The sequence below is a fragment of the Pipistrellus hanaki genome (genome assembly GCF_964339955.1).
Source record: "Pipistrellus hanaki genome assembly, chromosome: 5".
Classification (NCBI taxonomy): Eukaryota; Metazoa; Chordata; class Mammalia; order Chiroptera; family Vespertilionidae; genus Pipistrellus; species Pipistrellus hanaki.
The window spans coordinates 59,456,057-59,483,579 of NC_140507.1; the positions used below are offsets into that span (position 1 = coordinate 59,456,057).

General features: G+C 35.1%; 1 protein-coding gene across 3 annotated transcripts in view; it reads left to right on the forward strand.

The window, feature by feature from the left end:
- PDGFC (platelet derived growth factor C) overlaps positions 1-27,523 on the forward strand; it is a 171,804-nt gene that overhangs the window by 75,781 nt on the left and 68,500 nt on the right. For 2 of the 3 annotated variants that reach the window (XM_084884342.1, XM_084884341.1), the window contains exon 2: positions 18,431-18,626. In XM_084884342.1, the coding sequence (XP_084740468.1) occupies positions 18,431-18,626 (196 nt within the window). Of the gene's footprint in view, positions 1-10,085; positions 10,147-18,430; positions 18,627-27,523 lie in introns of all 3 variants that reach the window. The other variant, XM_084884343.1, reaches the window with a different exon arrangement.

Sequence of the window (27,523 nt, forward strand, 5' to 3'; positions counted from 1 at the left end):
TAGTACTGGAGGCCAGATGCATGAAATTTATGTCCAGGGGTGTATGTCCCTCAGCCCAGCCTGTACCCTCTCCATTCTGGGACCCCTTGAGGGATGTCTGCCCATTTAAACCTGATCCCAGTAGGATCAGGCCTAAACAGGCAACCGAGCATCCCTCTCACAATCCAGGACTACTGACTCTCAATTGCTTGCCTGCCTGCCTTCCTGATTGCCCCTAACCGCTTCTGCCTGCCAGCCTGGTCACCCCTAACCACTCCCCTGCCAGCCTGATTGATACCTAACTGCTTCCCTGCTGGCCTGATTGCCCCTAACTGCCCTCCCCTGCAGCCTGGTTACCCCTAACTGCCCTTCCCTGCAAGCCTGGTTACCCCTAATTGCCCTTCCCTGCAGGCAAGATTGCCTCCAACTGCCCTCCCGAGGAGGCCTGGTTCCTCCTAACTGCCCTCCCCTGCTGGCCATATTGTGGTGGCCATCTTTTGTCCACATGGTGGCAGCCATCTTTAACCACATAGGGGCAGCCATCTTGTGTGTTAGAGTGACAATCAATTTGGATATTACTCTTTTATTAGATAGGATAGATGACTGGTGCATGGGTGGGGCCCAGCTGGTTTGCCCTGAAGGGTGTCCCAAATCAGGTTGGGGGTTCCCTTGGGGTGTTTGGGGTGTGGGGCAGCCTGAGAGAGAGGCCTGTTGTAGTTTACAGGCCAGCCATGCTCTCCCCTTCTCCTTCTCCCCCTTCCCCCCAGTGACCCAAGCGGAGGTCCCTGGTATCTGGGATTTATTTATCTTCTTATATAATTGAAACTTTGTAGACTTGAGCAGAGTCCAGGGCAGGCCAGGAAGCTTGGCTTCCATTACGGGGGAAACCCAAGCCTGCTCAGTTGGTGACCACAGCCATTTTTGTTGGGATTTATTTATCATTTATAATTGAAACTTTGTAGCCTTGAGTGGAGGCCAGGGCCAGCCAGAGCGGGTGGGAAGCTTGGCTTCCTCCATTGCTGAGGAAACCCAAGCTTCCTGCTCTCTCCTTGGCCACAGTCATCTTGGTTGGGTTAATTTGCATTACTAGCTCCTGATTGGCTGGCGGGCATGGCTTGGGCATGTAGCAGAGACAAGTCAATTTGCATGTTTCTCTTTTATTAGTGTAGATTAGGTCATGCCATAATTTCATCAGTCTTATACTTCTGTCTTGAGAACAATTACTGCAAATGATGATATGTGCATATGTAACAGTAAGCACAATTTGTTAAATAGTTGTAATTCAACTAAGTGAATTACATGTAATTCATATATGTTACTGGGTCTTCAGTGTTTTGACCTTCAGTGAAATGGCTTGTGATAGTTTCAGACAATTTAGTGAGTAATAAGAGATTTTTGCATCACTTGGACTTTAGCATTCTTTGAATTACTTTGCATATAGGATTTTGCTTAAGCCTTATGTTTTTAATTTTTTTTAAACCAAGTAACAGGACCTAGCCATTATATGCTTTCTAAATATTTATTAAGAACATAATAAATCCAAAGAATTTCTAGGCTTTGGGGTTAAAACAACAAATACATCAGCCATGGTTTTATCCTTTATACCTTGTAGCCTTTATCCTAAACTTGATATTGCATTACATACCTTCACAGTTTTCCCAAAAATCATATTCTCTAATATTTATTAAATATTTTTCCTTCCACTGAGGAAATTTTTTCTTAAATAAATAGATTTTAAAAAATAACTTATAGGAAATGCCCATGGAAATAGAATATAATTTATATATATTTAATATATATTAAAGTGAATTATAAATTGTTAAAATAAAATACTTTTTTTTTCATTTTCAAAATTGTATTAAGAAAACAAGTAGTACAATTACTCTACATTCAGAAATAGTGGTCCAGAACACAATTCTGAGCTAGATAACTTGAAAGGAGGTTGGCTCTTAAAATCATATTGGCAGTTGGGGGTGAAGTGATGAGTGCAATGGTCAAACCATTCTTCTTCTGCCTAACCCCTGTAAGAAGTAGTTAGAGAAAACAAGTCTTGGAGGGGGATTATAATAAATAGTGTTTGTAAATTTCATTATGCAGTTAGCATTATATTTAGAGAGATACATATAGTATACTTTCTTTCAGTATAATATTTTTTTAATAAAAGACTGAGTACAAATAAATTATTAATACATAGCAATCATACAATGCATATATATATTAAATGCATAATGTGCACAGATCAAATCATTTGAAATTCTATATTAAGTAGCACTAACATGGACTGTTGAAAAGGGAAACATGATATTTTGTGTCCTTACGTAATTTTCAGTGTAGTTCAGGAGATAAAGCTTAAACATATCCTTCAATTTAAAACAGTGAAAGCCTATAGGCTTAAATTGCAAAACATGTACGTCTGACAGATGTGCCTGAGGCAGCCAGACAAGATGAGATCATTGTGTGCTATAGGCCCAGGGGCTTTGTGCGAGGAGTCAGACTCTGGCCTGTGCTTTGAAGCCTTGAGTCAACAGGGTATTCCAATTGGAGTGCATCAAAGCTATACTACCAGTCATGTTTGCTAATGTATGTGCTAGGAAAAACAGATCCTTAAATCAGTTGTTTGGATTTAAAGACCGTCTTGTTTGCCTGGCCATCATTGCTCTGGTTACCCAGAAACTCACACCTGTACCATACTGTTTTACATGTGAATTTAGTGATTTGTATGTGTATGTGTACATATACATTTATGTATGTGAATATATGTGCACATAAATTTCAGTATATTATCATACTATTAAATATAAAATAAGCACAGTAAATGGCAGTAGCTGTGACTTGTTAAAGTGTTCCAGTTAGAAAGAGAGTGGGCAAAACTATTATTTTTAATCTATAGTGAAAAATTAGAGTTTTTGTGATCTTCTGTATGTTTTTTCTTAAGAGGTTTATTTTTGTAATCGTAGGTTAAATTTTTGTTGTCTGTTCTTTAATTTATCAATCTTTTCCTTTAAAATGTGACTTTGAATGTTTGGGAACCCCAAAAATATGCATATTTATTAGATAATTATTTGAGAAAGAATAATCTTTATAGTTTTTATAGTAGGCAGCAATAGAGAATTATAGGAATGAAATCAGTATATCTGAGTTTTATCTTTCTGTGTAAAACATATGATCATGATTCTAATATTTATAATAACACTAATATGTGACAGGATAGCTTATAACTTATAATAAAAATGCATAGAATCTATTAAATTTATAATTATATTGTATTTTAAAATTAGTTTTTATTTAAGCTATGTCTAAGGTACTTATAAGCAGTATATTCTAAGCAGTTTATTTTACTTAATAAATTTGCATTTGAATTTAATATCTTAAACACACTTTGTATACAAAAATAAAACTTTCTACAGATTGAGCAAAAATAATTGAAAGCTTCAAAACAGCTGAGAATAGTAAAAGATGAAGTCTCTTATGCGTGGCTCATTAAAAGAGTAAATTTCTCCAGTTTAATTTTTTCATTATACCTGTACCATTACTTATCTCCAGTCAAATTTATAAACCCAAAACTCAGAATGACACAGTAATGTTTTGATTTACTCACTGGTCCTTGTGATTGCTTGTTTGTTTTGTTTTCTATATTTTAATCTTTGCCAGGAAAATATTTTATCTCTCTCTCTTTTTTTAAAATATATTTTATTGATTTTTTACAGAGAGAAAGGGAGAGAGATAGAAAGCTAGAAACGTCGATGAGAGAGAAACATTGACCAGCTGCCTCTTACAAACCCCCTACCGGGGATGTGCCCGCAACCAATGTACATGCCCTTGACCGGAATCGAACCCGGGACCTTTCAGTCCGCAGACCGATGCTCTACCACTGAGCCAAGCCAGTTTCGGCTGCCAGGAAAATATTTTAGAGTCGAACCCTTTTTAGAATCTATAGATCGCTAGATTTGTTCCTGTCCCTGCCATTTGTCTCTTGCTTTAGTGCTAATAATTGCAAGGAGTGCCTTGCCCAGTTGCCATCATAAGCTGATTAAAACTCCTGTGTTGTCATCTACTTAAGAGAAGTTGCAGCTGCTACTACAAACCGAGCAGTTAGTAGGAAAGACTACTGAGGATTATGGCCTTTCCTCCTCACCGTGGCTTTCTTTGCACCATACACGCTACACAAATAAAAGGCTCCTGCTGGTGGATCAGCTTTCTGTTTGCTCATGGGATTTTCCCTTCATGTTTACTTTTAGCATTTTAAATTACTCAGTATTCAAAGTTTTCTGATATCTTTTTACCTTTACCATTTCCTTTGTACTGCTTCTTTAATGAAACTTTTCAACAGGTGTTTTTTGTGTCATATAACTGGAGTGAGATATAAGATATAAATCAATTGCAGTAGAATTGGGTTAAACTTTGGGATACCGTGTGAATATGTACTGATGAGAAAGTGCCTTAGCTACCCTTAAGAAATGGCTCCGTATTAAAAGCGTTCTTTATTTTCATGGAGTTCTCGTATCAACTGCATAGGGATTGAGCATTCTTTTGTGTGTTTTTTTAAAATAAGTTTGAATTAATAAGCCTTGTGGGAATATCTTTGTAATATTGATTTATGTTTGGGTGAAGAGGCTAAAATCCATTTAAATACAATAGGGGAATCCCTTCTTCAGGGAGATTATGAAGCAGAGTTAATTTCACAGGGACAGAATTCTGGAAAAGAAACTATCTTAGAGTAGAAGTTAATATGTCATGTGCTCATCTCTTTATTTAAGACAAAATAAATCCTTTAAATTCACTTCAGCCTTGAGGTTTTATATGAAATGCTGTCTGCCCTGAAACATTTCAAACTATATAGTTCTAATGAACTTCCTTTGGGTGAGATAAATAGGTAAGAGTTGGGAGGAGAGGAAAAATAGAATCCTGGTAAGGTAAAATAGAGTTCTGAAATAATAAAAGCATAATATATGGATCACTTTCCAGATGACCTTCCAGATGAAGCTGCAACAACAGGGGCCAAGGCAGAGGCAGAGGCAGCCACCCTTTGCATGAATTTGTGCATTGGGCCTATAGTATATATATATATATATATATATATGTGTGTGTGTGTGTGTGTGTGTGTGTGTGTGTGTGTGTATCCTATATGATAAAGAGGTAATATGCAAATTAATCATCACGCTCTCACAAGATGGATGCCTACAATAGGCCGGGAGGGGGTTTAGTGAGGGACAACCAAATGACTGAACAAGCAGGGCAGTTGGGGGCGACCAGGCCAGCAGAGGAGGGCAGTTGGGGGTGAGCAGACTGGCAGGAGGATCAGTAAGGGATGACCAGGCAGGCAGGTGAACAATTAGGAGCCAGTGGTCCAGGATTGTGAGAAGGATGTTCGACTGCAGGTTTAGGCCCGATCCCTGGGCCTAAACATCTCCCAAGGGTCCCGAATTGGAGACGTTGCAGGTTGGGCTGAGGGGAACACCCCCCCCCAATGAATTTCGTGCACCGAGTATCATATATATATATATATATATATATATATATATATATATATATATATATATATAATCACTTCTGAAAATGAGTTACTATCATTTCAGTCACAAAAGAACTAGAATCAGAATCAAATTAGATGTATTGTCTGCTACTTTACCCACCTACATGGCTCCTGAGAACACTGCCCATTTTAAAATGCATGCCCTGCTGAAACCAGTTTGGCTCAGTGGATAAAGTGTCGGTCTGTGGAATGAAGGGTCCCAGGTTCGATTCCAATCAAGGGCACATACATTGGTTGTGGGCACATCCCCCGTAGAGGGTGTGCAGGAGGCAGCTGGTCGATGTCTCTCTCTCATCCATGTTTCTAACTCTCTCTCCCTCTCCCTTCCTCTCTGTAAAAAATTCAATAAAATATATTTTAAAAAAATAGAATAAAATAAAATGCATGTCCTGCTGCTACTAGTCACCCTCAGAGCACTGCTTCCTGCTGCCACCGTAGGGAGCAGCCCTATAGTTCATCCTTGCCTGCACTTTGTGGATTCACGTTTGTTACTACTTTTGTTCATGATGTCTCAATCTAGTTAGAAGTTTTCTACTTAGTGAAGTGGGGATGATAAAGCCACCTTCATTGTACTGAAAGATAGTTCTTGTGAGTGTCTAATAGTTTCTAGCCCACAATTGGTGCTTCAAAATTGATAACTGACTGCTTTTGTCATTTGCACTTAAAAAACTATGTTGGTAAAGAAGTCTTTGTGGAAATATGGGAGTGTAATCGAATGATCTCTTCTGTTGTATAAACATTTCTTAATACCAAATCTTTAAAATTTCTCCAGAAAAGATAACAGTATTTTTAGTGAATGTAAAGAATTCTCAGCTGTTCTAAATTACAAATATTATCAATAGATGCATTTTTTCCAGAAAATATTTGAATACTTTTATAGAATTGCACTTAAAGTATATGAAATATTGGCATCCCTTTATGTAAAAATCATGCTATATCAATTAGATTATTTTATATATCTAATATATATGTTTATATATGTGTGCTCATGATATAAATGATTCACTATATAAATTATCACGTATATTGTATATACAGTACAATATATACTTCAACTTATTCTAAAATTCAAGATAGTCTTTCAGATGCAGTTCTTGTTTAATGCCTTATTGCTAAATTGGTTAGTGTTTTATTTTCATGTTATTTTACTAAAATGGCCCTGTAGGTCATCTGGTCATGGAGTGAGGAACTCCTTGTTTGTTTTACTTAAAATGGATGTTATTTTAGGAGAAATAGTTCTTACCCATGGTTTCATATATAAAATGGTACGTACATTGTTTCTGTGGGCTGGACAAATACTCCACAATTGTATACTATTGTGTGAAAACTATGAGGCTGTATTTGAATATATAATTTTCTGGTTTGAGTTTCCATACCCTTCACCCGATTCTCAAAACGTTCTCAAGCCATTGGTTTAAAACGATAAAAAAAAAAATAGCTTTTGCTTTTAAATACTTGGTTCAGAAGTTTAACATATTTGAGGAATTCCGAAGCCTCATTTTGTAATTGGAGCAATTATAAAGGGATAGAGGATTATAGACTTTATTTAGCAAGTCATGCCAAAATGTGTTTTTGTCTCAAAACTTCCTACATTATTACATTCTTCTGTTCAGGTCATCCTACTGGCAGTGCTCTTTATCATATTAGCTAGCTACTGTGTTATTCCACCGTCCATAACACTTTTAAGTTGTAAACATTACCTTTTATTACTCTTATTTGGCACAGAAAAATTAAAGCATAATGCTAACTAAAATAAGTTTGCAAACTCCACCCAGGTAGTGCCCAGCTGGCAATTGATTTCTTTTTTCTTATTAGTATTATATTGAAATTGTGTTATTTGAGGACCTGTTGTACTTGACTTTTGATTTCTAGAAGATCATGGTGAAGTAATTTCAAACATGAATTTAAAATAATTTAATTTCATAGAAACATATTTGATGATATGGCAATAGGTGGCTGATATCATTGCATCTAGTGTGGGGGATTTTGGTCAATTCTTTTCAGAAAGCAACAATAGACCAGGAGGCAACCCTCTACTAAGTTTTCTTTGTGATATTTTTGCTGGTGAAATATGTGCTTTAGTATGTCTAGCATGGGTAATATACTTTGGGGGATACAACAGTAAAAAGCAAACAGTGAGAACAAAACAGAAACCTAGGCAGAATGCATGATCTTTTAGAGTTTGCTAGTTAAGTTACACACAGGTATTTTAAAGACTAAACAATCAAGTAAATAAATGACTACATATGTGAGACTTGCATTCATTGTGGAGAATAAGCCATTTTTACTTCCAGTACAGTTTTATTTTTCATATCAGTTAGCCCTAATTATTGAGTGCATTTGAACATATCTCATTTTCTTTCAATTATATGGAATTTATCATTTGTGAGGAGTACCTTATTCTGGAAGAATATTTACAACCAGAAGTGGTATTAATGTCAACTCTATTGATCCAAGCAGTGAAATGGAGCCAGATTCCTGCAAATCAGTAGTAATTGGGGGAAAAATGTTTTCTGATTCAATGGTAGTATTAGAAACAATTTACAAGTACCCCATTAAAAAACAGTTAAACAGAAAAAAGTTATTAGGATTGTTGCTGTTATTTTTAACCTATCTTGAAATAAAGTATGCTAAATATAATAGATATTACCAAATTTAAGAAAATGTTCTACTCAGTGGACTAAATTAAATAAGGATGCTACCAGGAACATATCCACTTAATAACGAATCACAAATATCTAACTGGGGTCCTATGATGTAGTGGAAAGAGAATAGGATTTAGAAGCAAAATATCTGATTGAAGATAAACATTGACATTTGTCATTAGGGTAATCATATGTCCAAATTTTCTGGGGGAAGTCATGATTTATATCTTTTTTCCTGGCATAACAATACCACCCTCTTTCATTCTTATAAGTTTACAAGAGGCCCGGTGCAGGAATTTGTGCATGGGTGGGGTCTGGCTGGCCCACCCTGATGGACTGGGCCGGTGGGGGGAGGGGCTGCAGGTGGTTGGCTGGCCGGCCTCACCCCCAATCAGGGTGTTGGTGGCCAGGCTGGTTGGGGTTGGGGGAAAGCTGATCAGGGCCTGGATTAGGCTGGTTGGCTGCCACAGTGCATGTCATAGCCACCAGTCGTTTCTGTTGTTCTGGTCATTCTGTTGTTCTGGTTGCTGGGCTTTTATAGATAGATAGGTAGATAGATAGATAGATAGATAGATAGATAGATAGATATTGGTTTGAACAAGACATTTTATGGTCAACTCACTATAATAGCCAACTCACAATTATAAAGTTTGCATAATACTTTTGGTTTTGAATATTGTTTTGATAACATGAAAATTACTAGAAGGATCATAGAGAGGTATATAAATAGTAGTGCATTCATTTGTCAAGGTGATTAATGGGACTGAATAAAAGAGGGTAGTTTATTTTAGCTAGTTCTTATTGAACAAATTATAATTATTCTTAGTGAAGTAATTGTATACCCTATTTGTTCCGTTGAAAGCAAGTCATTGACCATAACTACCAGGAATATTGGAACCTAGATTTTATTTGTGATAAGAATAAGAGTTAGATTCCATTTAGTTAAAATTTCAATGCATTTTCTAAATTGAGTGAGAATAATGGAACCAATTATTTCATGATCATCAACATTCAATTCACTTTTGGATATTCTTAACTTTTGCTTTTTTATAATTTTTAAGAGACACTTATATGTCCTGTTAGCTTTGGAAAATCATAAGAATTCTATTATTTTAATAAGCCATTGCTAGTAGTCACACATTTTAATGTTTATTCCTTTGAATTTGATCTTAACTGTACAGTTTCTCAAAGGAAAACAATTTCGTGCAACACCACTCCTGAATCAGATTTTATTTCAGATGATCTACTTCATCTCTGGATTGGCTTTCCCTTAGCCTATTGGGTCTCTTCTTGGGTAGCTGTTAGAGGACTTGTATTTGAAATAAAATTAAACAGAATCAGTTTTTATCAATAGCAAATGAATTCCCAACAAAGCCAAGGACTCTTTATCATAAGAAAAAGAAGTGAATTCTTCCTAAATTTGAGCTGCCATTAACTGAACACCAGGAGGACTATAAAACCTTGGCAAGTGAATATCAGCTCACCATATGAAACTTTTAAAAATATAGATTGTGGGACAGATGTTTGGGAATAGTAATTACCACTTTATGGAGTTGTTAAAAACATTAACTAGACAATGTGTATGAAAGCATGTAGCCAGTAACCTACAATTTTTAGTAGATACTAAAAATATCTTTGTTGAAATCTGGGAAGAATGAAGAGCCAAGGGAATATATCCTACAAAATAATGCTCTTTCTTTTATTTTTTTTCTATGCCAGCCAAGACCCTCTCCCTTAAAAATTGGTATCAATGACCATGAATTAAAGTTTATTTGATTCAGATTATCATTTTTAAAAGCTTTATGTGTCTTTTGAGTCATTCAAATTTTTTTTTACTTCCAAAATTTGAAATTGAAGATTCTGAACCCCCTAGATTAGGATTTGAGGTCACCAAAAGACTCAATTTTACTATCTCCATCTACTGGCAGGGAGGAACTATACCCAAGCATCTGGACTGGCATAGAAAAGAGGAGAAAGAACATTTAAAAGGTAAGCAAAACATATATTTTTATTTACTCTGAATTTTTAAACTTTCCTTATCATACACTCTAATGTAATTGCACATAAAGAAGGTTGATATGAACCATATTGCAGAATGAAATTTGTTTAGGTGGTATAATAGTCTTATCTGATTCTTCAGTATGGTCAAGTGCAGCCTCGAATGCCTTCCTTTTACAATGGAGGGTCTTTTCTATCCTTGTACCTTTAAATTTCTATTCAGTTGATCTAGTACTTCAATGCTATTTTCATTTTCTTAATAATCTTAGAACTGTAATGTACTGAAATATCTCTAGTCTTATTCCTGTATTCTCTGATATGTTAAGACAATTTTCCTTGGCATATTATTTTGACGATTATGGTGTAAAAAGAGTATAATTATTTTTCTTAAAGTGTAATTTATTATTCTGGTATTTTCTAGCCTTTGTGTTCATACTTCGTTTGTAAGTATTTTCTTTTGGCATATAGTAATGAGTAAAAGTCCTTTGTTAATTAATGACAAAAGTCTTAATATATATTTATAACAGGGTTTATTTTTATTTTTATATTTTGCTTCCCACCACAAATCTCTTATTTTGGTTGACATTTTATCAAGAATATAACATTGCAAGCAAATTTTGAAGAATGATAACTGCTATAAAATAAATAACTGGAAGGCTTGTGGTGGTGTACAGAAATCACTATAAATTTAATCACATTATTTAAATTATTAGCTGTTTTAAGGCTTATGGAATGTGTATTTTTGTTTTAAAAGCCCTACTTCAACTTCATAGGAACAGTATTAGACATTTCTCAGGATCATTAGTATTATTACACTTAACCACAATTAAGTTTCCCCGTTTTCTCCTGCTCCTTCTCACCCCTGGGCCATTTGTTTCTTTATTTCTTTGTTCCATTTGGGGTGGTGGGGGAGAGACAGTATTCTATTTATTTCAGAAGGTACATGGGTGGATTTATGGGGAACATAGATGGAGAGTTTTCAACATCAAAAATGGATTTTATGCCGAAACCGGTTTGGCTCAGTGGATAGAGCGTTGGTCTGCAGACTGAAGGGTCCCAGGTTCGATTCCAGTCAAGGGCATGTACATTGGTTGTGGGCACATCCCCAGTAGGGGGTGTGCAGGAGGTAGCTGATCGATGTTTCTCTCTCATCGATGTTCCTAATTCTCTATTCCTCTCTGTAAAAAAATCAATAAAATATAAAAAATAATGGATTTTATGAGCAAGAAGTTTCAAGGAAATGCTCTGTTCCAACACGTCTGTTCATTTGAGGGAAGTCACAAATGCAGCTGGTCCCTTTGCTGGCTGGGGGATTACACTCACATAAACAGTGCAAATACCTGTGACTCCTGACAGTGTCCAGTCTGACAAACATATCCTCAAAGTCTTCATTGAGATCAGAGATAGAGAAGTAGGTATTTTTTTTAATAACTTTGAAGACACTAGTGATAATGAGATATGAGATAATAATCTCTCCTCACAAAGGAAACTTCTGGTGGGCTTTGTGAAGTTCAATTCAGTCCCTATTTTGAATAAAAGTATGTATCTTCTTAAATGTGTCCCATCTATGCTTTAGCTTCTCTTTTTAGACCTTTTTTAAAGCTAGTTTTTGCTTAAGAATTTTGCTAATGGGTATATCCAAACCAACTCCAGAATAAAGTATACATAACATCTTCATGTTGGTGCTTACTCTAGACCAACTAGATGGCAAAATAATATAAGTTGAGATGAAATAGCTTGGCATGATTATTTTCATTTTCATTATTAAAAAATATATATTTTTGAGAAATAAAATTTAAGCAACCCATTTTCCCATTAACATTGTGTGTGTGTGTGTTTTTTTTTTTTTTAGTACTTTATGGCTATCATTTCTATTAAAAGCATTATGTCTGTATTTTATTTATATTTTAACATCGCGTTAAGATTGACAGGAGTTACTGAGCGCAGTTTGGGGAGGGAAGGTGATGTTTGCCAGCAGGGTAGAATGGTTAGAACATTTCTGAGTATATTTATATTTAATCCGGCCTTTAAGGGAGATCATGTCCGAGGATAATTGCGCTTCATTTGGTTCTGATATCATTATATGGATTTACTACTGAAACCAAAGATTTTACTACAAATAGGACTTATAAATCTCAAATATTGCTTATGGAAATGCAAATACCTTATCACTTAATTACAATATTTAATAACATTTAAAACATAAGTAGGAGGATATAACTTGTATAGGTGTGACCAAAGGGATTATTTTTTGTATATTTGTGTATTATTCATAAGAAATTCATAGGCTTATTATACATAAATTCACCTTTGAACATAAAATGTTAAATGCAAGTAGGAAGCAGAAAAGTCATTTTTTCAGCACTTATGATTACTGAATATATTAAGACTGAAATATATTCCTATTTTATTGTATCTTAGGAATTATTTATTTTAGTTATTTCAAAGGTTAACCTAAAATAAGAAAATTTCAATCATAGTTTAAATATTCATTGAAGGCATACTAGTGGTCTTATTGTACTTTTCTCTGAAATGTAGGTTTGTATTGATTACCTGAATTTTAAACACTTTTTCACTAGAATATCACTACTATATCTAGACATTATGTGCTCACAACGAAATAGGTAGCTACTTTCCATATTTGAAATTGCTGGTAAATTCCAACCTGAGTGTTGCAAGTTATATGTGCTGTGCAGATAAAAAATTGCCAGATGTTGTCTCTAGAACAGATGAGGTTCTATACTGAACATACTTTCTATTAAACAAGCTTATTTGTTTCTTAAAGTTAATATACTATGAATTTGTACTTAATGACATTAGCCAGTTTTTGTCATAATATTTCATACAAATGTATTTTTCTATTTATATTTTGTATAAATTTTCTACATTGAATAACAATTTAAATGTAATAAGAGAGCTGAATAAATTTTGAAAAATTGAATCAATAGTATATCTTTGATTTTTTTTTTTTTGTAATGTGAATTTACTCCGAATTTATTTCACATTCTGGTTTTTGTCTCTTTGCGGTACCTAAAGTAATTTAATACAGAATAAGAAAAAATAGCATTGCCTAAACATGCTTTACTATAGAGGTGTGTGTAACTATGTGTATGTACAATTATATTCATTATTAATTGATGTGTAATAAAGGCTTTATGATTCTGTGTTTATAAAGTTGGCTATTTATCCTGTGGCATAATCTGTGAGAAGATTATTGCCAGTCAGTCTTCCACTTACAATGTGATATCCCATTTTGTAAAATAAATTAAGGTTATTTTTTTTGCCATTGCCTTAAGGCTAAAACACCATGAAGTTAAATCTTTACCATTTCTGTATCTCATGCCTCAATATAAGAAGAACTTGATAATCTTATTTCTGTATTCTCTTATGATGCCAATTCTGATATTTTAAAGCCTGAAAAAGGAGCACTAACAATAATCACACCAAGATAACAGGTCTAAATCAAGACCATCTCTGCTAAGCCCAATCATGTGCACTATATAAATGATTTTGGTGGTATGTACAAAAAGTCAACACTAATTGTCTTAAATATATCTAGTAAAAGTGCTTTATTTAGTAATGTACCTGAGAAGCCCAGAGATGGAATGAATTTATTATGCTATTTGATCTGGGAGGTAGCATATTTTTTTTCTATATTACCATGTATCTGCCTACTTCTGTATCAGACTGGATTATATTATGATGGCTTAATGACTACAGTAGTTCTGGATCTTACTTCTGCATCTAAAATGTCCTAATTCCCAAGTATTAGGAGGGATGGGGAAGCCATTGGGTTCACTCCATTTGGCCAATTAGAGTCATCCAGGCAGTGAGAGAAATGGACTTACATTGAGCTTCCAGGCATACTCCTGTGGAGGGTCAGTCTTGCCATCTTTCATTCAGAGGCTATTTCACATTGATAATGGGGGGTGCTGAGAAAATACTCCCTATGCTAACTTACTCTCATTAGCAGATGTTTCTGGAACTTCCTGAACACAGGCCCCCTTTCTTCCCATTGCTCACCGAGAGGAGGCTAATGGTTGAATTCTTATACTTCTTAGTGGATTAAAAAAAAAAAAATCAAACTTTTTTTTTTAAAGATGAGATCAGGGTAAAGGAAATGGCAACTTTTTTACTTTTATGAAGTTGTCCTTTTTTTCTCCTTCATTAATCAACCTGTAGGAGGAAATCAGAAATGTAAAATCACTGCCTCAAAACCCCTGCTTTTTGTGTAATCAATTTGCTCTTAATGAAACTGGAATCCTTATACATATGACCAATATTGCATAGCAATCTCCTATTTGCTGATTTCAGAAAAACTTCATACCTGATAATAATTTTTTTCTCTCATTGTATTTAAATTAAAATGTGGTGGACAAAATTTCTCTTTCATGAACAGACTGACTTATAGTTATTACGATGATTAATTTATTCAGTTGTTATTTTATTGAACTTTAAAATAGGTAATGATTACTTCTAGTTTATAAAAAATGACATCAACTATCTTGCCTGAAGTAACTCATTTTATCATCAATTGACTTATTTTTATAGTTAAGATAAAATAATGACTATAATTGTAGCTTTCTCAAATACATCAAATTTATATAACATTTATTTTTAAAAAACTAAGCAAGCATATAAAGAAAATGGCCAATCTCAATAGTGAGTACTCTACTATCTGTAGCTTCCAGCTGAAAAATACATGTAGATTCTAATAGATAAATTTTGAGTAAAATATCAAATACAAATTTGGGGACTTTAATTGATGAGGTGTATAAATTATAAAATTTCTTTAATTTTATATGAACAGTCTCTGGAAATTTAGGTATTAAAGATGAAATTTTAAAATGACACATAAAATAGATTTTGGCTATTTCTGGGATATCAAATTTGTTTCTATTGATATGTATGAAGTAGTGGTGTGTGCTGGGTACAGTGCTAGATACTGGTTGTGGACTTTAATAAAAATAGTTTTGTCATTTGGAAATTTATAGTGGAGTAGGAAAGAAAGATCAACTCATATATTATGACCAAGAGTTGAGACTCCTTTCTTTTTGCCGAGTTTTTAGTATTACAGCATTTTCTTTTGACAATCAACTTATAACATTAGAATAGAGAAGGAAATGGATGATTTATCATTCTTTATGAATTATTTATTATCCAGAAACACCTTTTTTTGTGTCATCTTTATTATGCATTTTCAATTATTATAATTTTCATTGTTTATGATTCTTTTATTTCTACTCTCTTTTGGCTTCAAAGGGACTAACAGATTGGCAAATATTAGGAAATTATTTTAATTGTAATGCTAAGCTTATTGAATACATATGAATATACAATGATTCTATGTAGTTGAATTATATGTGCATATACATAATCAACTGTTTTATTGTATTTGCTTTATTAACTTGCTTTTATTCTTTTTTCCCCTATTTTTGTTTCATTTTAGTTTTTAATACTTATACCTTAAGGGGTTATACAGGATAATATGAAATGATGTACACTTAGAATTTAAAAAATTTAGTTTTTGTGAACAATTTTATTTTCCATGCTAAATTTATCTATGATGATTAATTCATTAATGTTTAGAAAACATTGAATGGAGTGTCTTGGAACTATTGTAATGATTTGACTACATGCAGTAGTTTTATTTTATTGGTGTTTCTTTGTGCAGACTGTTATTGACTAAAGGAAAGAAGCTATTTAATAAAATAGTTACAAAATATGACCTCTCTCATTCCTAAAATACCAGTAAGTTATATCTTTGGAAAAATGATATTTTTAAATAGTAGGGCTATAAATGCAGATTCTTAATTTGGTAGAACTTACCGTTTGTTGCTTTCCCCCCCATTTTTATTATAAAGGTAGTAGTTGAGATTTATATAAATCATATGAGTTTGTTGGCAAACCTCACTGCACTTTGAGATGAATTTTAAGGAACAGCAATTTAACTTAGGAAATTTACAATGCTTAGTACAAATAAGGCTTAGCCTTTTAGTCTATGAATTATGTTTATAGTTTATCAGAATTGTGAGTTATAAAGAAAAGAAAAAAAATGGTTAACATTTAAGTATATACTTTTTATCTATGAGCTTTTTTGCTTGGAGATATAAAAATAGATTCAAATCTTTTAGTAACCACTTAGTTTTCAAGATTATATATGAAAGAGTAAACGTTGCTGTATTTGTAAATAGTGCCTTGAGATATAAAGCATTTGCTTTGAGACAAAATGGGGTAAATGTTAATAAATCTGATTGAAAAAATTAACTTATTAGAAATATTAGTTATACAAACAGAAAAATCCTTGATATAAACTACTGCTATGTGTAGATTGTTGGAAGAAAATTTAAGGAGTAGGAAAATATCTCATTTTCATTTAAAATTTTAAAATATATTAATTTAGAGAGATAGGAAGAGAGAGAGAGAGAGAGAGAGAGAGAGAGAGAGAGAGAGAGAGAGAGAGAGAGAGAGAGAGAGGGATTTGTTGTTTGACTTATTCATGCATTTATTGGTTGATTCTTATATGTGCCCTAACCAGGGTTCAAACTGTCAACCTTGCCATTTCAGGACAACACTCTAAGTGACCTAGCTACCAGGCCAGGGCTCATTTTTAAAAGAAAGCTTTGAAAACAATTCATTAATTTAATTTTAATAGTAAATTATCATTATTTTCTATAGGGAAGATATCATCTAACTTGATAGATCTTTTGTCTTCTTAGGAGATATACTGGTGCTAAATTATGTGCATACGAGGCGTTATAGATCATTTCATATATGTTAATATAGCCAACAGCAGTATTAAAAATTAGCATCCAATTTAAAAGAGAATGTATTTCTATTTAGGTTACTTACTGCTGAGGACAAGGTTTGGCACACATTTAGGTACTTAAAGCATATTTTACTAACATGATGATCTTCCCCATAATGTGTACTGGGTATTGTCAAGGACATTATATATGTCTTTACCTTGTCTCCCTATTTCTAGGTTAGAAAATTAAAAAAAAAAATACTTACCAAACTGATTGTTAAAACAGCTGTTTATGAGGATGAAAACACTGCTTTGAGAATCATTCATAAACTTGTTAAAATTATTTTGGGTGCTTTAACAATCAAAAAAGTTATTCTTTAACCTTAATAACATCACCCTTCTAATACATGACTCTTGACATCGTCTTTTAAGTTCAAGGAGTTTCTTAGAGCAGTATTGTTAAATTGCATTTTACCAGAGTTCAATCATGTATTTTGACTAACATAATGCTAAGTGAAAAGTTGTGGCAGTTAGTGTACGTGCTAGTACTCTGATTGCCATTGAAGACTGGAGGAAAAAAGGAATAACTTGCCATCTGAACAGCTTTATGCCCAATAGAAGATGTATCCATTTCTAATAATATGTAAGAAATTATCATACATTTAGCCATTTAAAACTCACTTTATTTCATCTTAGCTCTATAGGTCAGCCGTCTGGGCATCCTGTGACTAGGTTCTTGCTCAGAGTTTCAGGAGGCTAAAATGAAGGTGTCGGCCAGACCTGATTCTTTCTGGGGCTGGGGAGGAGTCTACTTCCAAGTTCCTCCAGGTTCCTGAGGTGTTAGGACTGAGGTCCCATTTCCCTGCTAGTGGTCAGCCTTAGACTGTGCTCTGCTTTTGGAGGTTTCCCACAACCCTTGGCGTGTCACCTCCTCCGTGTTCATTGCCAGTAATAAATAATCAACCTGCTGTTGAATTTCTCTTATCCTTTGAATTTCTCTGAATTCATGGTGGGCCCGGCTTATTTTAAGGGTTCACCCCATTAGGTTAGGCTCAGGCAGATAATTTACATTTTGATGAACTCAAGGTTATCATGATTAGGGGGAGTTCCTTCATAATTTGTATTTTTAAAACTAGTTATATCACGTTTATTGGTGTTGTTCTACAATAATATGACTCGTATTTGATAAGTTCTTGGAGATTAGGGTTTTAATTTTATTGCAATTTTAGGAATCCAAAAGCATTGGTTGTTTGAAATTTTGGTAATTAGATTAAAATGACTTATTTGCTTTGTTCTTTGAAGTATACCTATACACAAGTTTTTACTCAATACCGTTAAAAATAATCTTTTTTTTGTTTTTTTTCTGGTTAAATTCTGAAGGGAGGAGTACTTAATTTATATTGTATGAAGCATATCCAACACAAGTTTGGGTAAAATGTGGATGATTAAAAAAACATTTATTTTGAAATTGGTAATTTTTTAAATGTCTGTTCTCAATGTAAATCTATACCTATGTTTTTGTTTTAGGAGTACAAGCTCCCCAGCATGAGAGAATTATTACTGTGTCTGCTAATGGAAGTATTCACAGCCCAAAGTTTCCTCACACTTATCCAAGAAATATGGTCTTGGTATGGAGATTAGTAGCAGCAGAAGAAAATGTATGGATACAACTTACATTTGATGAAAGATTTGGGCTTGAAGAACCAGAAGATGACATATGCAAGTAAGTTATCATACTTGAAATTCCAACAAGTTGTAACAACAGTTAGAGTCTTTCAAGTTGCTTCATTTTGATGATGTGATTTTAAATGGCGTCTTTTGTTCTGTTATGTTTTCCTGGAGATCTGAGAAATTTAAAGCCTTATTTAAGCTATGTTTCATTTAAAATTAGAAGACACATACATACAAATACATGGTCAGTAGATTTTATTCTACCTGTGAACATAATTTGAGAAAATTTCAGGCAAAAACTACATATAGAGTAAAACTGTCAAATAAGGAATTGAGAATAAAAAGCCAAGTGAAGGACTACAGTTGTGCCTGAAAAGTTGTTACCATTAATGCTGAAAATTTTACATTGGAGCTTCCTGATAGTCAATCAAGAAAATAAAGTACAAGTCATTAAAAGTAATGCAGTCCGTGGGTACATATTACCCATCATACCTAGTATTCATAAGTACACATATGGATGCATTCCTACACATAGGACCAAGAAGTTTTAATATTTCATCACAAAAATTATGGATCTGAAAGCAGAATTAGAAATTTAGGGTAATCTTATGGTTTGGCCCATAGAAACTTATCATAATTCTCCTAGATGCATTCATGAACCAAAGTCAGCTGGAGTATTTCACCCACGCAAAAGACCACCTACTGTATGTCATACAAATATTACTCTTTAAATCCTATGTGAATACACTTGTCAAGGTTGGGTGGTCTTATTAAAGATTTTTCACTTCAGTGGCATTTGTATATCATAAAAATATTTTACTTGAGCTTTCTTGCAGGGTTCTTTATTTTTTCTTTGATATACAAGTTAAAAGAGAATTTTCATTTTATGATGTATTACAGATAAAAATTTCAATGCAGATGAAATAAACTTTGTACTTGCTGTCATCACAATTTGTATCTTTAACATTTACATGGTTAGATTTTTTTTCATATTTCTGCATTCTGCAACATTGCATGTCATATTATTTTTTCTTACATCTATAATCTTAGACTTTGAGAATAGAAGCTGTCCTGGCTACCTATAGAGTTATGAGGAAGTGTCTTCCCTATATATCATTCATATTTTATACCTACACCAATGCTAAAACCCATTTTCCTACCACCCATCTTAGTTTTTCACCATGCTATAAACCATACCACTTGTATTCTTTGTATGGATAGGATGACTTAATATCGTCAAAAGTTGTGAAAAGTTTAAGATATTGTACCATTCCAAAGTAGCCAGTTAGCCTACCACAAATTCATGGATGCCAATAGAAGATAAGAGCCTCTTGGGCCAGAGACAAAGGACTCTGTTACAATAGTAGCAGTAGCCAGAGTACTGGCACTTTCTTGTGCCTCTTCCTCTAATTCCAGTTCCAAAAGGTCAATGCCAAGAGAGCTACATGATACCTGCATGGGAGAGGGATTATTATATATGTGTATATGTATATAATGTATGTTAATAATACGGTATATGGTAATAAAAGACTAATATGCAAATTGACTGCACAAGATGACTGCACCATGTGGTCAAAGATGGCTGCTCCCATGTGGACACAAGATGGCTGCCACAAGTTAGCCAGCAGAGGAGGGCAGTTGGGAGAGACCAGACCAGGAGGGGAGGGCAGTTGGGGGTAAGACCAGACCTACATGGGAAGATAGTTGGGGGCCTGCAGGGGAGGGCAATTAGGGGCGACCAAGCCAGAAGGAGAGGGCAGTTAGGGATGACCATGAGGGCAGGGGAGGGCAGTTAGGAACAATTGGGTCCGCAGGGGACCAGTTAGGCGTCGATCAGGCTTGCAGGCAGAAGTAGTTAGGGGCAATCAGGCAGGCAGGCAGGCAGGCGAGTAGTTGAGAGCCAGCAGTCCTGGATTGTGAGAGGGATATCCTACTGCTCATTTAGGCCAAATCCCTCAAGGGGTCCCAGATTCATGCACAGGAGGAGGGGGGGGGGGTGTCCCTCAGCCCAGCCTGCATCCTCTCCAATCTCTAGTTAAATAATAATAATTGAACTATCATTCAGCATGTCTAACTCAGACAGTATGAGACTCAACTTAAAAATGTGACTTTTTCAATAATAGTTCTGAAGTCCCTTATGTTTTTTTTCCTGATTACCCCTCTTATCCCTAATCAATGTCTTTAGCTTTTTTCACTTCATGTCTTGATTTTCTCTATAATTTTATGCATATATTTCCATATATACTGTCCTATAAATAGTAAGTTATTTTTTGCCTGTTTTGAAAAATATATTAATGGGATAATTTTGAGTGTTTACTTTGGTTATTTGCTATGCATTTCAAAACAAGCAAAACAAAACAATATGATATTTTTAAAGCTAGCTCATGTCAATTCAGTTAGATTAGATAATTTGTTTATCTTAATAAATAGTCTGTTTCTAATGGCTACCTAGGAATGCATATTAACTTAAATATCTAAAACCAATAAATGTTTACTTCCTTCCCAAAATATAAAATTACCTGAGAATATTTTAACTACTATGAATGCTAACTCCCCAGATATCGCCACACTATATTGATAAGACAGAGCTGAGTTTATTGCTTACCTTGGTGACAGAGAAGACCATGATAATGGCTTTAATAGACTCTGGGGAGAAAAAGCAAAGCCCAAATGGACCTTTCAATATGGACTCTTGGTTAAGATGGGTAAGGATCAGGATTAAATAGTTTACAATTGGTGGAAACAAGGAAGGGTATTTCAAGGAAGAGTTTTATCAATGTTAATACTTTCAGTTGAAGAAGTTAACGGTTCCTTTGGGAAGTTCATGTAATAAAGAGTAAAGTTAATTGCCTGGACAATAATGATGACAATAAAATAGTAATGTCATGTAATTGCAAAGAGAACACCGGTGGGTGTTTTTGTCCTATCGTCGAAGCTGGTTAACTATAGTTAACCCCACTTCTCAATAGTATGCATATAATAATTATTATGGGTTTTAGTTTTGTATTTTTTAACTTCACAAACAAGACATTGTTTTTATTATTTCATGTAATCTATAAGTGATCAAAAATTACTAGTTTTCCTTAAAATAAAATAAAAACATTTTGAACATTTTCATCTTTTCCTGCAGTTTATAATAGAATTAATGTGGCATTAATATTTGCTCACTTATTTACTCTTACATTCAACAAGCACTTCTTGAGCATGAGCGCTGTGGTAGGTGATAGGATGACAGTAGTGAGTAGGAAATGGCTCAGACCCTTATGTAGCTTAGTCTGGGGAAGGCGTCAGACAGACAAGTAAACAGTCAAACGAAACAAAATGCCACCAGTCCCAAGATGTGGTAAATATGGAGAACAGTTATTACTGTAACTGATTATAATTAGATAGCTTTGTTGACCATTTTCTAGCTCATATCATAACTGTGTATCTTACTGGTAGCAGTGTCTAAATAATTGTTATGAATTTATCATGGAGAATTGTGTGAGGATGAATGTACCCTGCCAAGCAGACCTCAAAAATTCAAATATTCACTGTCCTTGGTTTGCTCTAGTAGATATAGCTCTCAAGGGTAATATAGGTTTCTTACATCAATTTTACATTGCCAGTATAGGCTGTGGGTGATAAAATTATAAGGAAATAATTGTATTTTGACAACAACATAAAGTATTCCTTAGCTGCATGACCAATTGAAATAAAGAAAGACAATATTGTTTACTTAGCTAATAATCACCTTGGAAATTGCCAGTTTCAATATTTTTGATATCAGAAATATTTCTAGTCCTAGGAGATGTTGCTCAGTGGATAGGGCATTGACCTGAGGACCAAAGGGTCTTGGGTTTGATTCCATTCAAGGGCCTGTATCTTGGCTGTCGGCTCCTCCCCAGCCTGGGCCCTGGTCAGGGCTCCTGCAGGAGGCAACCAATTGATGTTTTTCTCTCACATCGATATTTCTCTCATCTTTCCCTCTCTATTTCCATCTCTCTAAAAAAATCAATGGAAAACTATCCTCAGGTGAAGATTAATTAAAAATTAATATTTCTATTAGACAACCCAAAGAATAACTTAGAATGATAAATGGTCATTACATTATAGAGGCGAGGGTTAGTCTGGATTTCTATGAGCTTTGAGAAAATCAGATGATACAGACCTATATTACATCATGTCTACAAGTCTAGGCATATTACAATTCTGTTACAGCTGTGCCTTAACAAAATATTTTCCTAATAAATTGTGGCATAAATTTAAAAATAGTGAGATTTATACCAGAAAGTGTTACTGTAAGACTCTCAGTTTCAGGTGACCACAAATAATTAGCCAATGACTGTAACAATCTTGAAAAGAAAATATTTGGATTATGTTACTAAAAATTTCAGGATTAGTCTTTATCCAGATTCTGATCAATGCCATTCTGTCACTTTTGCTCCACTGCTATAGACTTGCTTTCCTGTGGTTGACTCTATTCTCAGTCAGTCTGTCTTCACATACTGGAAGAGAAAGGCCCAGAAGTACCAAGATTTTAACACTTACAATTTTTGAAGGAGGCAGGGACTCTTCATGTAAAAGTTCTTGGAAGAGTTATGATTGGTCTGTTGTTGTTTTTTAAAGATATTTTTATTGATTTTAGAGAGGAAAGGAGAGGGAGAGAGAGATAGAAACATCACTGATGAGAGAGAATCATTGATTGGCTGCTTCCTGCACATGCCCCCTTCTGGGGATCAAGCCCGCAACCTGGACGTGTGCCCTTGACTGGAATTGAACCTAAGACCCTTCAGTCCCCAGACCGATGCTCTATCCACTGAACCAAACCAGCCAGGGCTGATTGGTCTGTTTTGAACTCAGTATCCATCCCTGGACCAGTTACCATAGTGGGGGATAGGGTCGTGTGTTACTGTGTTTTTCAAGATTTGAGTCTTGTGCCCATCCCTAAGCCAAGTAATGAACTGTGATTGGTGGAGACATTGTCTCTGAAAGCAGAAAACTTTTTTTTTTTTTTTTTTTTTTTTTTTTTTTTTTTTTTTTTTTTTTTTTTACCCATCGGTAAGAGGAAGAAGTGGAGGTGGTATAAAAATAACAATCTCCACTCTCAGTGATAAGGACCAAAAGAAGCTGAAGGTCAGCTTTCAAATTCACACTTCCTATTTATGCTGCTACCTGCACTTCTGGCCACAGAATAAAATTTTCTTTACAGTGAAGATTTTTGCCAGTGCCCTTTTCAGCAGCTCTTGACTGTAGTTTGCTCAATGGCATAATTTATAGTTTTGTTATCCTTTGACCTCTGTAGCAATTACTTTTGTAATGTAAAAAAAAAAAAAAAAAAAACCTTCCCAAGAGGGCTGAAAATGAAGGGTGGGGACCTGACCAAGTCTGAGATCAAGGGACTCTGCCCTTGGCTAATGAGATGTTTTGGTTTTATGTTTTGAAATGTTCAAAATCAACATTCCAAGTAGAGAAAGAATGTATCCTGTAACTCCTAAAACTAATGCCTGGTTCACACAGTGTCTGTCTCGTACAGAGTCTTTACCTTTTTTCTTGCATTTTATTTTCGTCTCTTCTACCCCCAATATTGTCCTATTTTCCCTGCCTTCCCTTTCCGACCTTCCCTGTTTGTTTATTGCCCAGAGATCACTTTCCTACAGTGATTCAAAAAAGAGTTTTCTAGTTTTCACTCTTTGAGGACCTGGGGAATACTGTGATGCCATTCTTGTGCCATGCCTTTACTTTCAGTGGCTGTCTTGCTATCACTGGGTAATGATGATGAGATCTCTTCTTTGAATTGTGCAATTGGCACAGTGGCTGAAATAAGGGCAGATTCCAAGACCAAAGAAATACTCATATTACTAGTTATCTATTTACACTATTTTATAAAAAAAAAATGAAAAACCACACAAGAGTAATAGAGTACTAATCAATAATAAAGGACTTATAAATATATACATCCTAATATATAAAAACCCTGGGTCCGTCACATCCACAACAACTGGGGGGCTTGACCAATCAGAAGCTGCAGGCACAGTGACCCAGCACTGACTGCTGAGGGGGCTGCAAATCAGGCCCAGAGAGAAGCCTGAAGAGAGAAGAAGGGTCTGACCTATAGCCTTTGTGGCAGCTGTTGATCAGCACTTGCCTCTCTATTTAGCTCTGGGTCTGGTCAGCAGCCATGCCTCCATTTCTCTCCAGGCCTCCACATGGGCTGCTGATCAGCCCTGCCTTTCTGATCATTAATAGGCCAATAAACAGTGGCATAGAAACTGACCAATCAGAACCAAATTGGCCAGGAGAGGAGGGCTGTTAGGGGTGATCAGTTAGGATATATCAGGCCAGCAGGGAAGGGCAGTTGGGGATGATTGGGCTGTCAGGGGAGCAGTTAGGTATTGATTAGGCCAACAGGGGAGCAGTTAGAGGGTGATCAGGCTGGCAAGCAAAAGCAGTTAGGGGAAATCAGGCAGGCAGGCAGGCGAATGGTTAGAAGCCAGCAGTCCTGGATTGTGAGAGGAATGTCCGACTGCCGGCACTTGGACATCAAGCAGTTGGACATCCCCTGAGGGGTCCCAGATTGGAAAGGGTGCAGGCTGGGCGGAGGGACACCCCCCTACCAGTGCAAGAAAATTCATGCACTGGGCCTCTAGTTTTAGATATTGTCACATTTCTACAATAGTCTCTTTTTTTCTCAACTTCTTCAAGGATTTATGCTGTTATCTCCAACATTATGTTAATAATATTTTGCTCTAGGAGCATTCAAGTAATATACTTTTTTTCATTCACCTGGTGCCAAATCTTGGAGAGTTAGACTCTGTTTAAATCTCGTTTTATGGAACAACTTACCTTAGAAAATAGTAAATATTTATTATTACTATTTTCAATCCTCACCCAAGGAAAATTTTTTTTCCATTGAGTTTTAGAGATAGTGGAGGGGAGAGGGTGAGAAACACCAATGTGAGAGAGACATCCGTTGTTTGCCTCCCGAGTCCCCCCATTCAGAGCTGAGTGCCTGCAACTGTGGTATGTGCCTTTGTCTGGAATTGAACCCAGTACCCTTCAGTCCACAGGCTAATGCTCTAATCCACTGAGCCAAACTGGTTAGAGCGGAAATTGATCTTTAAATAGGCTACCTCTACTGGCATTTATAGTACAGGCAAGTGCTGACTTAGGATTTCTTTCTAAGTGATTCATGAAATTGTTTCTAATTATTATTTGATTTCTCCTCTAATGGTTTTACCAGTGACTCAAAAATATATAAATTTTGCAAAAGGTTTATTGTTCTGCTATGTAATTAACAAAGTTTAAATTAATATATTTAATAAAACCCTTCCAAATTAAATGATTTTATTGCATCTGATTCACATGTGAAGGAAGAGAATGGCAGTTAAGGACCACTTTGCCTGCTTCCTTGGCGATATTGTTCATATTTATCTCTGCTTTCAGCAGAAGGAAAGACCTGAATGTTATCTCCTATTCCATATTTACTGTAGGTAAAGTAGCAGAACTATGAGTCCCAATAGACTGATTGTGTGAAAGTAGAAGCAACTGTTATCATTCAGTAAAATTTTCAGAAAACAAGTGGATAATAAAGGATTTTGCTACTGGTATATAGTAGTAGACAATCTCATAGGAATCAAGAAGAATGTTCTCTTATTGGATTAACATATTTAAAGAAAAACGCTACAAAAAGGACCTCACTTCAACTTAATATTTCATTGAGACAAATCAAGAGAATCTTAATTTATCACAGTGCTTATCTAAGGCTAGGGTGGTTATGACTTGCCGCAGGTAAGTTGAAACTGAATGTTGGTTATGATGGATGCTTATATAAGCCAGTCCCTGGCTTAAGAATTATTGGGGAGACCTCTGTGTATTCATAGATATTCCTCTGCTTTTCATAAGTTTGCATTACTCCACTTTGCTTTCATGAAACTTAGTACCATTTTTTTTGCTAACTGAAAGAAAGCTGAAGAGGATAGTGTTGAGCATCTGTTTCGCAGCGAGTGTTGTAGAGGCAGCAGGCAAACCAAGCAGTTGTGGCAAACTTCCAAGCTCTTTCCCTGGAAACTACATCAGCAGCACCCCAGCATCAAGCCACCATCACTTTGAACTGTGCCTGTCAGCATTTGTGCTCTATCTCGACACATTTTGTGTGTGGGTTAGCAAGATGAGTCCGAAGGTATCCAAAAAGCTTAAGAGACCTCTGAAGGGTGTTATGCTAATTAAGATTTTTCCATTGTGGTGAACAAGATAAAGACATTGTATGCATATTGAATTTTGGGTCTGGAAACACTCCTACCCTGTTTCCCTGAAAATAAGACAATGTCATATTAATTTTTTCTCCCAAAGTTGTGCTAGGTCTTATTTTCAGGGGATGTCTTATCTTTCCATGCGCTAGGTCTTATTTTCGGAGGATGTCTTATTTTGGGGGAAACACGGGTAGATTTGCCATATCAATTAATGGCAATTGCTTCTTTCCTTTATGTAGTTTCATCATACATAAGAACACTCCCCTTTCGGATAGTGAGGGGAACCAGTGCTAATTTGGGAAATGAGAATTTCCTATTATGCAGATATCATACCAATCCTTTAGCTTTTATTTTGGTAAGATGAATTGGCAACTTACTTAAATGAGGGAGTTTAATTTACCAGAAAGAACACTGGCTTGCTTGGAATGTCCAACATGTTTCAGATTCACTTGTCATTTATCGCTATCTCTATGGCTTTGATATAATCACGTAGCCTGCTTTATCTTTCTATGCTTAAAGTGCAGTTTAAAATATAATCTTGGGTTCCACATGAAGATTTAAGTCTCTTCTAGCACTGAATTATTTCCCTAGAATATTCAAAAATATGGATACTCTGACATTTGTCTTACCTTCATTCAAAAAAGTAATCTATAATAATAAAAGCATAATGTGCTAATGAGACTGGACTGGCAAATGACCTTCTGGATGTCATTCCAGA